The sequence below is a fragment of the Emydura macquarii genome, unplaced genomic scaffold, assembly GCF_026122565.2.
Source record: "Emydura macquarii macquarii isolate MOO-44397 ecotype Brisbane River unplaced genomic scaffold, CSIRO-AGI_Emac_v2 contig_212, whole genome shotgun sequence".
Lineage (NCBI taxonomy): Eukaryota > Metazoa > Chordata > Testudines > Chelidae > Emydura > Emydura macquarii.
Genome location: NW_027130349.1, coordinates 5,033,090 through 5,045,878, shown reverse-complemented (window position 1 = coordinate 5,045,878; position 12,789 = coordinate 5,033,090). Strand labels below are relative to the sequence as shown.

The 12,789-nt window shown below is 42.9% G+C and overlaps 1 protein-coding gene across 1 annotated transcript in view; it reads left to right on the top strand.

Moving 5' to 3' along the window:
* The window catches only part of CABLES1 (Cdk5 and Abl enzyme substrate 1), a 95,201-nt gene that overhangs the window by 58,022 nt on the left and 24,390 nt on the right, over positions 1-12,789 (top strand). Inside the window, exon 4 of the mRNA XM_067546693.1 lies at positions 4,427-4,504. Within this exon, the coding sequence (XP_067402794.1) occupies positions 4,427-4,504 (78 nt within the window). The remainder of the gene's footprint in view (positions 1-4,426; positions 4,505-12,789) is intronic.

Here is a 12,789-nt window from a genome sequence, read left to right as displayed (position 1 = left end):
TGCCAGCTTTTTTGTTTAGATGGTCTTTCTCAAATGTGAAAAATGCATCCATCTTGTTTTATAACTGACTTTAATACCATTAAGGCATCTTATAGGGTAAAGTGCTGTCTTGATGACAGGTAGGATAAGAGGTATTTTGGCATCTACACAAAGAATGAGATAATACTCTTATGCTGTAAGAGGTCCTCCCACTAATATGTAGTTGGTTATTATTAGAAAACATTTTTTATTTGCTTATTATTGCAGCAAAAATATTCTCTTCACGTCTTCAAATACATTTTTTTTTAAAGAAGAAAATATTCTTGCTATACTGGAATGTTCCAGGAGAAGGAAGACTAACCTCTCAGTCATTAGGATTCTCCCAGGTGGCGAGAGCAGCATGAAGCAACTCTGGGCAATATAAGTGTGTTTCAGAATACTGGGGAATCTTGGGAGCCGTTTGGCTAGTGTGATGGTGATACTTTGAGACTAGCACAATTTCTGAGTGCTTAGCTGTAATTGTAATTAAAGTAGCTTATGTTGTAGTCCTGTAGATGTACATAGTACTTTACTGATATGAACTAAAAATGGTCCTTGCACTGAGCTTGCCACCAAACTTTGACCAATGCAAAACAAAAAGAGTAAAAATTAGGGATGAAATCCTGGCCCCACTGAAGTCAGTGGCTGATACCTGCAAGAGGGGATCAGGGTTGGAGTGCAAAGCACCACACTGATGTGCTTGTGGAGGCCAGGTTGCCAAGAAGGTATTGGCATCATTTGGAACCAATAGGAGATTTTTAAGGTCAGCATTTTATTCATAGGTATAGTGCATTGCATTTATCGAGCCTAGACTTCTTAAGTGCACAGATCATCATTACAAACTCTGAACGTGACCCGATGAGATACAATCTGCTTGCCAATCATAGTCCTGTTTGGGACTATGTTACTGCAAACTAGTGTGGAATCACAGAATTAATCATAGAATTGATTATAGAATGCCTGGCCTGAAATTAATTATAGAGGGCCTGGCTGAAACTGGGTAGCCTGAACTGTGACGGAAGCCCTCAGGTTAAATCACTGACAGGATGCCCCAAACTGAGACTGAGATAAAGATGCTAAAATCCCACAGGATGTCTCAGGACCACCATTTAAATGCAAACTCCTTTTGTGAACTCTAGCCCTTTTGATGTCTGTAAATTGACATCTCCTGTTTTGATAAGTACCAGTACCTGTCCCCCTTTGTCTTACTGGCCCCATAGAAACTCACTCCATGCAAATTAGCATTTGAACAAGTATTGTGTCACCACCCATCTTCGGGTGTGAGCCAGGGTCCCTGAAAACTACATTGTATACTCAAGTGACTCATTGGGCGTTCCTGTGAGGGCATCTGGTGTGCCACACTGTGCATTGATTATCTTTCCTGTTAAGTATAAACTGTTAATCCAATTCCACTATACGATCAACATGTAAATGAACCTAAGCAACCCCTATATAAGTCTTTTGTATCTGGTAGCCAGGTGAAGTACATTTGCCCAGCATCCAGACATGCTGCTTGACTTCCCTATAGCCACCTGGGTTTTCCCTATGGCTATAGTATTCCCCATAGCTATGGTTATGTGATTGTGTATGTGTCACAATTAAAGCTGCACCCGATCCAACTCTAAAATGTAGCAGTGTGACTTTATTTTTCCTCGACACTAGGTACCTTTCAGAACACACCAGAAGGTCCACACAGGGCAGGTAGAGCACAGCACATTAAAGCATCTTACAAATCACACCCTTATAGCATGCTTTGCCAGTGCTGTGTAGAGAAGCCCTGAGTGTCCAGAAATAGTAAATAATCCAGTATTAGGGAGGAAAGAGGAGACATTAAAAGTGCCAGCTGTTTACTGTTAGCGTGTGGCCGATAGCCGGCTCCCCTCTAGTGGATCTCATGCTTTGCTCCTGTTGGGGGCCAGGAAAGTGCCCATCACCCCATCTTCCCTGGGGGAGAGGGGTAGGGACCCGGGCCCACCCGCTCCTCCAGGTCCCAGCCCAGGGGCCCTATGAACCACAGCGGTATACTGCTGGCTCTGTATTGTTTGAGCTGCAGCCTCTTCCCCTGGGCTACTTTCCCCCCTTAGTCCTTCTGGCCTCTCAGGCCCTATGTTCTTGCTGCCCCTTACTGGGCTCAGTACCTCCTTTCAGGGTTCCTCCGCTCTCCCACACACCGCTACTTCAGTCTGCCATACTGCTCCACACATCTGCTCCTTCCAACTTGTGCACTGTGTGTTTGGGGGGCGGAGCCCTTTTATGGAGCACCTGGCTGATCACTAATTGGCCTCAGCTAGCTCCTAATTGCCCCCTCATGACTCCAATTAGGCTACAGGGAATAAAGCCCTGATCATCCTGGGGCTGATGTACCTCCCTTTGTGTATTCTCCTGCTACCCTTGATATATCACAAGTGGTTTGTGTAGTTTTTCCACTAGTCATTGATCCACTCCCATCTGCTTCTTCATTACCCTAGGTAGTTAATTAATGCCAATCAATATAGGTTTATGGAAAATAAATCTTGTCAAACTAACCTGATGTCTTTTTGATGAGTTTACAAGTTTGGAGAAAAAGGTAACAGTGTTGTTGTAATATATTTAGATTTCTGTAAGGCATTTGACTTGGAACCGCAAGATGTTTTGATGGAGAAACTAGATTAATACAAAATCAACGTAGCACATATTAAATGGATTCATAACTAGTTAACTGATAGGTATCAAAATGTAATTGTAAACAAAATTGTCATTGAATGTTTGTGTTTCTAGCATGGTCTGGCAGGGATCTGTTCTTGCCCCCAATATGCTATTTAACATTTTATCAGGGATGTGGAAGAAAACATAAAATCATCACTGGTAAAATTTGCAGATGACACAAAAATTGGGGAAGTATTAAATAATGAAGAAGACAGGTCTCTGATACAGATCAATCAATCAATCTGTATCACTTGGTAAACTGGATGCAAGCAAATGATACATTTCAATATGGCCAAATGTGAAGTCATGCATCTAGAAACAGAGCGAGCAGGCCATACTTTCAAGATGGGAGACTCTATTCTGGGAAGCAGTAACTCTGAAAAAAAGACTTGAAGGTTATGCTGGATAAATCAACTGAAAATGAGCTCCCAGTGTGATGCTGTAGCCAAAAGGGTTAAGGCAATCTTTGAATGCATAAACAGTGGAATCTCAGGTAGGAATAGAGGGTTTATATTCCCTCTGTATTTGGCACTGATACAATTGCTATAAAGACTATATCCGGTTCTGGTGTCCATAATTCAAAAAGCATGTTGATAAATTGGAGAGGGTTCAGAGAAGAGCTGCAAGAATTATTAAAGGATTGGAAAACTTGCCTTATAGTGATAGACTCAAGGAATTCAATCTATGTAATTTATCAGAGAGTAAGTTAAAGGGTGGTGACTTGATCATAGTTTATATCTACATGGTGAACAGAAAGTTGATTATAGAGGACTCTTCAATCTAGCAGACAATGACATAACAATGACTGGAAGTTGAAGCTAGACAAATTCAGACTGGAAATAAAGTGTAAATTTTTTAACAGGGTGGGTAATTAACCACTGAAGCAATTTAACGAGGGTTGTGATGGATTCCCAGTCATGGAGCCTTTTAAATCAAAGTTTTTCTAAAAGATATGCTCTAGTTCAAACAGGAATTAATTCAGGGAAGTCCTAGATGGCCAGTGTTATATAAGAAGAGATCCTTTCTGGCTTTATAATCTATGAATATTTGTCTGAAATCTTTTTTTGTCTCCTGTTTCTGATTGGTGAAGCTAAATCCTTTAAAATTAATTGTTTACCAATCTTGAACTGGTAGTGAAGGATCATGTTAAAAATGCAAAGGAGTAGCTTACTATTTTTTTAAACAAGAATTACTGATGTTATAACAGGAATAATTTTGTTTTAAAAGTTATGAGGTTTTTATACTTCTCTACTGATTTCTCTCTCAAAAAGCATTGTTTTTAAACTTACTTGGAATTGCCTAAACTATGATTCATAACTTGCCATGTCTAGGGTAGATTGAGTCAACCAATACCAAGTGTATGTATTTCATATTTTATTACAAATACAGCCTATCATCAAACTTCCTTTACTGTACAAATGAAATAATTAAATAGAACCTCGGTATAGAACTTGGGAGATTCAGCTCTGTTAGCTGTGTACTTGAAGGTTAGGTGATATGAAGCAGTGTGATTTAGCTTTTCTGTAAACCATTCAGTTGTACAGTATTTTTCCAGGGAACACAACACCAACTTCTAAAAAGAGAGGAGGGAGGAAATTGTCAATGATAGAAGCTTTTAATTGCTAAGTGCCTGAATGCTTAGGCTTGTTGTTGTTATTTTCTTTGTTTATTGATGTGGGATTTTTTTTTAATGTTAGTCTTTGATTTTTGTTTATTTTTTTAGAATAGTCCTTATCAGTGGCAGAAGATCCTTCTGTAGCATATTTTCAGTGCTGCCGTATCGAGACTGTACCCAAGTCGGGTATGTATATTTATGCATACTACCTCGTCTTTTTGGGTCATATCAGCATATAGTACTGTATACAGACAACAGGGCTGTACTTTTTAAATATCTATCCCCAAAAGAGAAATATTTGGTTTGTGGGATAGTATCAGGTTAAAATCATATTTTTAAACCACAGATTTTCTTATCTCTATTATAATATCTTAGATTACTAAAACTGAAAAAAATCACAATTTACTAGTACAATTTACCACTTTGTTTGTTTTTCATGCTTCACTCATCTTGGACAATGCAAATATTCTAGACACTTACTTTTACTTATAACCGGTTTTCATTTTCTGGTTCTCCTATACTAGAACAATACTATAGTATCTAAGTTTCCAGCACTGTAGAGAAATGATTGAATTTCAAACAAAATACTGTTTTAATTTAACTATTTCATTAAAACGGTTTTAGAAACTGTTTTCAATTACTAAAAATACCAGTTGTAAAAATGGAGACGAATAACTTATAAACAATGGGGCCAAATCCTCAGTTGGTGTCAGTGACTTTAGTGGAGCTATGCCAGTTAACACCAGCTGAGGATCTGGGCCAGTAGGTTTGTAATTTCCCAAAGATTCAGAACATACTATGTACGTCATTCCAAACTGAAACCACATACGTGAAGAAATCATATTAGGATATGTGAAGTAGGGTAACAATGTGAAAAAAAGACTCTCAGATCACTTTGGGTCAAATTCATCCCTTTTCTAACATCACTAAAGTACATCAGGGATGATTTTGGCCCATTGTTGCTTTCACAGTTAAGTTTTTTAGTCCCATAGGAGCACTGTTCAGTGTCTGAGTAATTCATAGCAAACTGTTTTGTGTATAAAGGAAGTAGATACTCTATGGTGAAGTTGGTTCTATTATCCTGTCTTTGAGTAAAAAATTTTCTTTAGCTAATTAACTGGAAAGATGCATCAAGCAAGTCTTGAAACATTAGCAGTTTGCATCTATAGTGCTTTGCAGTGCATTTATGATCACTGGAATGTATATGCCTTTGGAAGATTGAAAGCGAGGTGGCCTTCTGAATTGCAATGAGACAGACAGACTACATCCCCAGTATTGTCAGCATGTTATGTCTTGCTCAACATTTGTAAAGTAACAGAGAGTGGAATGAGGAGGCAGAAGGTGCTATGACATATCAGTCCAGACCTGCTTCCATTGTTAGGAAAGCTAAGACAAGAGATGCCCTCTGTCTATCAGCTGAAGCAGCAGAGGAGGAAACCAATTAATTTACATCCCTTTCAAGTAGTGGCGGTTGTGAACCACAATTGAAGCAGTATATTAATTGACTTCTGTGCCAATTTACAGACTGTGTGTTATGCTTGATTATTGCATCATGTTTGGATGCATGGTAGAGTGAAGGTGAGACACAGGTATGCTTTTATGACAGTAAAATGACAGCATCCCCTTAACTTCACTTTTGTGTAACACTCATCAATATCTGTCTCTGGATTTCTAATTCATCCGTACCCATAGCCAGGTGCTGCTGGTGTCCTCAATACTTACTTTGTGTAACCATTGCCAAAGGGTATTAAACCAAAACTAATTATTCCTTCAAATATTTTAGGTATTTTCAGTTAAAACAAACCAAATACAAACAGGACTTGGAGTTCTGTGCATGTGGTGGAGACAATTTCAGCACTAGAGTTGATGTGAGTATACAGCAGTATTGCTGTTTGCCCTTCCACTCCGCGTCGTCTCAGATTCCCAGTCTCTATGATCAGAGAGGAATTCTGAGCACAGATGTGTTTTGGGGTGGCTGCCAGTCTCACGATACTGAAGAAGAAGAAGAGTTCTCCTGTATGTGCACTGGCTCTTAAACTGTATTAGCAAAACTATTTTAAAACGTGATTGAACAGCAGTTCCTTCTAACACAGTTTCAGTACTCTTTGCCTAGCTAAGGTAGATCAGGCATGACCATTTAATATCCATGTTCAAGAATCGTGTTCTGTCTTACCTGGCTTTGTAACCAAGTTAAAGCAATTTAGTAGGAAGCCTTGTAAAACCATGTTTTAAATGGTAGCACTAATACAGTTGAGCATCTTTGTATATGGGGGCCAGGGAGAACAGAGGAGGAAGAAACCGGAGATAGCACTGAGCACATCTTTCTCATCCTCCCTATGTCATCACCACTAGCTCTGTTGTGTTGCTCCACACCAGTAAAGAACATGAGACGCTCATGTTTTATGAAGGAAGACCATCCTAAAAAGAAACGAAAGGGTTGACGACATTACAAAGTAGGCTTTTCACAATCTGCCACTTCAGGAAGCAAGTTATATTGTATGTGCTGGAGATTTGAGAGGCGGAGTGCATGTCAGGGAAATGGATTTTCTCCAGTTCTTTACATTTTGCTGCAGGGATGTCAAAGAATTCCTTCTTCGTTTCCTCTTTTTGCAAATAATGCTAGACAAATAATATTTAGGGCTTTATGTCCTCAAAACATTTTGAAAACAGGAAGGGCTAAATTATCACTAGCTTTCGCTCAGCCATGCAGGGGAATAGGTGGGAATCAAATCTCTCTTCCTCACTCAGCAACCTAGTTAAGTTTGCCCACATCTTTGCTCCGAGGGCATGGTGGGGAGAGCAGGAGCTGCATGCAGAATGCTCCTTCATCCCTATCTCTATGAGCAAGTGAGCCAGAAGTGAGAAGAGCCTTTTGTTTCTATGCACCAGCCAGCAGAACTGCTCAGGTGCAAGGGGAGGAGTATGCTGTCCCCTGCAGAGCTCTGAGAGGTGTTGTGCCTCTCTGTGCTGTTGTGTGTGTCCAGGCAATCTTCTCTGAGATCGTTCCTGTCCGACAAGCAAAGGAAGATGGAAGGCAGAAGATTCTGGAAGTGAATTGTTGGCTAAGTAAGAGGTGAAGGGCTTTGGTTTTGTGGAACATAGGTCCATCTTCTACAGGGAGAGGGGGCTGGATAGTTTGGATGGTCTCCACCTCAGTAGAAGAGGAACCAATCTCTTTGGGGACAGGCTGGCTAGGCCAATCAGGAGGGGATTAAAGTAATAGCAAAAGGGAAGAGTAAAAAGAGGGAAGACATGAGCATTCAGCACAAAATTGAGATGTGGAAAACAAAATTAATCAAAAACCAAAAGGACATCAGGAGAAGAAATTCTTGAATTGCCTATAATTCAAGGTCTCATGCTTAGACTCCTAGGTAACAAACAAGAAGAATTGGAATTGTTAATTTATTAGCATAAATTCGATCTAGCTGGTATTACTGAAACCTGGTGGGATGATTTACCCAACTGGAATCTTAAAATCAATGGTCCTAACCTATTTAGGAAGGATCAAATGGGCAAAAGGGGTGGGGGAGTGCCATTCCATCAAAAATGGTATTATCTGTCTCTGAGACCTTGATAAGTCAGAAGAAAACGATCTTGAATGCTTATGGATCAATGTCCTTAATAGATAAAGCATAGGATGGAGCACTAATTGGTGTCAGACCACCAAATCACACTAGGGAACAGGATGACCATCTCCCTACACACCTATTTATAATGTGTAGGGGGATAAACTGTGAGATCATGGGGGACTTCAATTTGAGTGACTTGTGCTGGAGGTCTTATGCTGCCAGTACTAAAATATCCTTGGAATTTCTAAACACTAGAGATGACAATTTCCTAACTCAAGAAGTTTTGGAGCCAGCATGGGGGAAATCTGTATTAGACATTGTCCTAAAAGATAAAGAGGAACTGATATAAGAACTAAAAGTTAATGGTAGCTTAGGTACAAGTGATCATGATCTGATCACACTTACAATGTGCAAGCAGAATGAAGTCCAGATTAGTAATATAAAAAGTTGCTTTGAGAGGGCCAATTTCACTAAGTTGAAAACAATTATGAGGCAAATCAGCTGGGAGGAAGAATTTAATCAGAAAAATGTGAGTGACAATTGGGAATCATTTAAAAACACCTTACTTGAGGCCCAAAAAGCCACTGTACCACATTTGAGTAAGAAGGCTGTGCTGATTAAAAAAAAAATCTGGTTTAGAGAGGAAGTGAAGGTGTCAATGAGAAGGGCATCATGGCTGTAATCGTCAGGCCTTCTGTCAGAGGTCCAGCAATCTATCCAGGACTTTCCCTTTGATGGTACGGCCCTCTTTGTGGAGCAGACAGACTCTAGGCTGCATGGCATGAAGGACTCGAGAGTGACTCTGCATTCCCTTGGCCTGTGCACCCCGTCATCAGCCAGGAATCATTTCAGGCCGCAGCGATTTGGAAATAAATCTTGTGGTGAGCCCTACAAGAAAAGGTATAGGGGTTATAAGAGGCACCAGGGCCACTTGTTATCCGTTGCCTCCCAGCCAGGGTCGAGCCACCACCATCAAGGTGGAAAACAGATCTTTTGAAGGCATGCCTGAGGGTGACCTACCAGTTCTAACCCGGGATCCAACCTCCATGTTATTTTCTTCTCACCTAGCCCCTTTCCTCCCGGCCGGGGCTACCAGATGCACCCTTCAGTTCTCCTCGCTCCCACCTTCCCACCCTCCTTCCCCGTCCCTCTTCAGGGACCCCTTTCCTGAGCAACTTCTTGTCCAGGAGATGCACGCACTCTTACAAGCGGGTGTGTTGGAAGAGATCCACCAAGAACTAAGGGAAAGAGGCTTTTACTCCCACTACTTTCTAATTCTGAAAGCAAAGGGAGGGCTGAGACCTATCCTAGACTTAAGAGGCCTCAACAAATACCTCAAGAGGTTGAAGTTCCATATGGTCTCCTTAGCTACCATTATTCCTTCGCTGGATCCAGGTGACTGGTATGCTGCCTCGACTTAAAAGATGCCTATTTTCATATTTCGATCTTCCCAGGCCACAGGAGGGTCCTGCGGTTCATGATAGGGGCACACCACTATCAGTACACGGTGCTCCCCTTTGGCCTTTCAACTGCACCACGCATGTTTACCAAGTGCATGGCGGTAGTTGCCGCCTACCTCCGATGCAGCTCTCAGCAGAGGCTTGGCGACGGCTCACTGACGCCTACCTTTCCTTCTCTGGACAATTGGCTCATCAAGGGCAGGTCAAAGTCACAAGTTCAGGGCAGCATCACAGTCGTCCAAACCACCTGCCAATCACTAGGCCTGCTGATAAATGAGCAGAAATCAACTCTTGTCCCAGTTCAAAAGATAGAATTTATTGGGGTGATTCTGAACTCTACCCGGGCCAGGGCACTCCTACCAGAGGGAAGGTTCCTAGCAATGTCCGAGATTATAGCCCGAATTTCAGCCCACCCTCTCACCACAGCAAGGGTGTGCCTCAGCCTGCTGGGTCCCATGGCGGCCTGCACTTATGTGGTACAACACGCGAGACAGCCCCTCAGGCCACTCCAAATGTGGCTGGCGTCAGTGTATTCCCCGGCCAGGCATCACCTGGAAAGAGTACTCATAGTCCCTCCGCAGATACTGACCTTTCTGATTTGGTGGACAAGACCACAACAAGTGCTCACATGAATACCTTTCGAGGCCCCACAACAGACATTATCGCTGGTCTCAGATGCCTCAGACCTAGGATGGGGAGCTCACCTTGGCCCCCTCAGTACTCAGGGTGTCTGGACTGCAAAGGAACTAGTGTTGCATATCAACTTCAGGGAGCTCAGGGCAATCCGTCTGGCCTGCGTTGTGTTTCTACCACAACTCTCAAACAAGGTAGTGCAGGTACTCATGGACAACACAGCCTCGGTGTACTATATCAACAAGCAGGGCAGGGCCCAGTCCCCAGCCCTGTGTCAGGAGGCCATACATTTATGGGATTTCTGTGTGAGTCACAACATCCACCTGGAGGCGGTGCATCTCCCAGGGGTCAGCAACACTTTAGCAGACTGTCTCAGCAGATCCTTTTGTTCTCACCATGAATGGTTCCTACACCCAGAGGTGACCGATCACATCTTCCAGAGGTGGGGCAATCCACAAGTGGATCTCATCGCCACCAGAGAGAACAGGAAATGCAGTCAGTTCTGCTCTCAGCAGAGGCTTGGCGACGGCTCACTGACGGATGCCTTTCTCCTATCTTGGTCAGGGAGTCTCATGTACACCTTCCCGCTAATACCAATGATCCACAAGTTACTCATAAAGGTGAAGAGGGACAGAGTGCGGGTCATCCTGGTGGCCCCAGCATGGCCCTGACAACATTGGTTCAGGATGCCGCTCGAGCTATCAGTAACCCACCCGGAGACACGTTCATTGTGGCAGGATCTCCTGTCCCAGGATCAGGGTCGCCTGCTCCATCTGGACTTGGCCCTCCTGCATCTGACAGCATGGATGCTCCATGACTGAGCCAGGAAGAGCAAGCCTGCTCAGCCCAAGTCCAACGGATTCTACTAGAGAGTAGAAAGCCGTCTACCAGAACATCTTACCAGGCCAAGTAGAGATGCTTTACCTGCTGGACAACTGATCATGGTACCTCCTTGATGGGGGCCCCTGTCCAAATGATCTTGGACTACTGCTCCACTTGAAGCAGGAAGGATTGGCCTTCTCGTCTATTAAGGTGCACCTGGCGGCCATATCAGCCTTTCATCCTCCTGTTGATGGTAAAACAATCTTCTCGCACGAGACGACAGCCAGGTTCCTTAAGGGCCTGGAAAGGCTCTTCCCACTGGCACAGGACCCAACTCCCCCAATGGAATCTGAATCTGGTCCTCTGCGGACTTACTGGGCCTCCCATTTGAGCCCCTGGCTTCATGTTCCTTCATTCATCTGTCCTGGAAGGTCGCATTTCTGGTGGCCATTACATCAGTGAGGTGAGTCTCGGAGATTAGGCATTGACCTTGGAACCTCCCTGTACTATCTTCTATAAGAATAAGGTTCAGCTGTGCCCACATCTGGCATTTTTACCAAATGTGGTTTCTCATTTCCATCCTAACCAGAATATCTTTCTGCCGGTCTTCTGTCCAAAGCCTCACAACTCCTAGCTTTCTACATCGAGAGAACCAAACCCTTTCATCATTCCACACAGCTTTTCATGGTGATTGCTGAGTGAATGAAAAGATTTCTGGTGTCATCGCAACAAATCTTGATGTGAATCACAGTCTGTATTTGAGTTGTTATGAGCAGGCAGGGGTCGCACCTCCAACATCCTTAACAGCCCACTCAACAAAGGCCAAGGTGTCCCAACACAGGACGTCTGCAGAACCGCTACCTGGTCATCAGTACATACCTTCGCGTTCCACTATGCCATATCAGTAAGTTCGAGATGATGCTGGCTTCAGCAGAGCAGTGCTACAAGCATCACATCCATGAACTCCTGCCCGCCTCCGGGGATGCTGCTGGTAAGTCACCTAATTGGGAATGGACATGAGCAAGCACTCGAAGAAGAAAGAACAGTTACTTACCTCGTAACTGTTGTTCTTCGAGATGTGTTGCTCAAGTCCATTCCACACTCACCCTCCTTCCCCTCAGTCGGAGTTCCAGCAAGAAGGAACTGAGAGAGAGGGGAGGCCAGCAGCACCTATATGCAGGCTCACGTGCATGCCGCTGCAGGGGGCACTAGAGCTGGCCTTATGGGTACCACTAGGGGAAAAATTTCTGGTACCGGTGCATGTGGCACACACACATCTGATTGGGAATGGACATGAGTAACACATCTCAAAGAGTCACAATTACGAGGTAAGTAATTGTTCTTTCTTGTGCTATTTTTTCCTTTGTCAGAACTTGGTATGCAAGGCCATTTAGATGAAGTCATCAACCTCAGGCACACATTTCCTGCATATTTATCATTCTGTAGACATGGGGAACAGGAACTCAATCTATTCTTAGAAAGTAAAAGAAAAAAATAAATGCTCCTTGCTTCACTTTACCCCTCCCTCACACAACAAAAACACTAATAATAGTGCTGTGGAAAATTACAGCTTCATAGGCTTTTTTCTGATACTAATTTTTGTTTCCACAGAGTGGGAAATTTTCAAAGTGTATGAATTATGTAATGCCAGGGGTATAATTTTCATTGTTGTGTGTGTTTTTTGGAACAATAGTGAAATTAAGCAGGAAACCTTAATAAGGTGGTAGGATTTATTTGTCTGAGATTTCTCTTATATTAGGTCAAATATCAAGGCAGAAGCTGAAATGCTGAGTCCTTAATGTGCTTAGTGAGAAAGTAAACAACACAGTTGTAAGGGATTTTGTACTAGTTTCTCAGATTCCTCTGCCAGTACATTGTAGCCATAGTTCTTGTTCTAGTAATGTTACCCACGATTAGGGACTGAAAAACTGGAGTCCAGTTATGGTGGGGAGACTCAGTCAGCATTGTCAAGAAAAGGCTTGTTGTT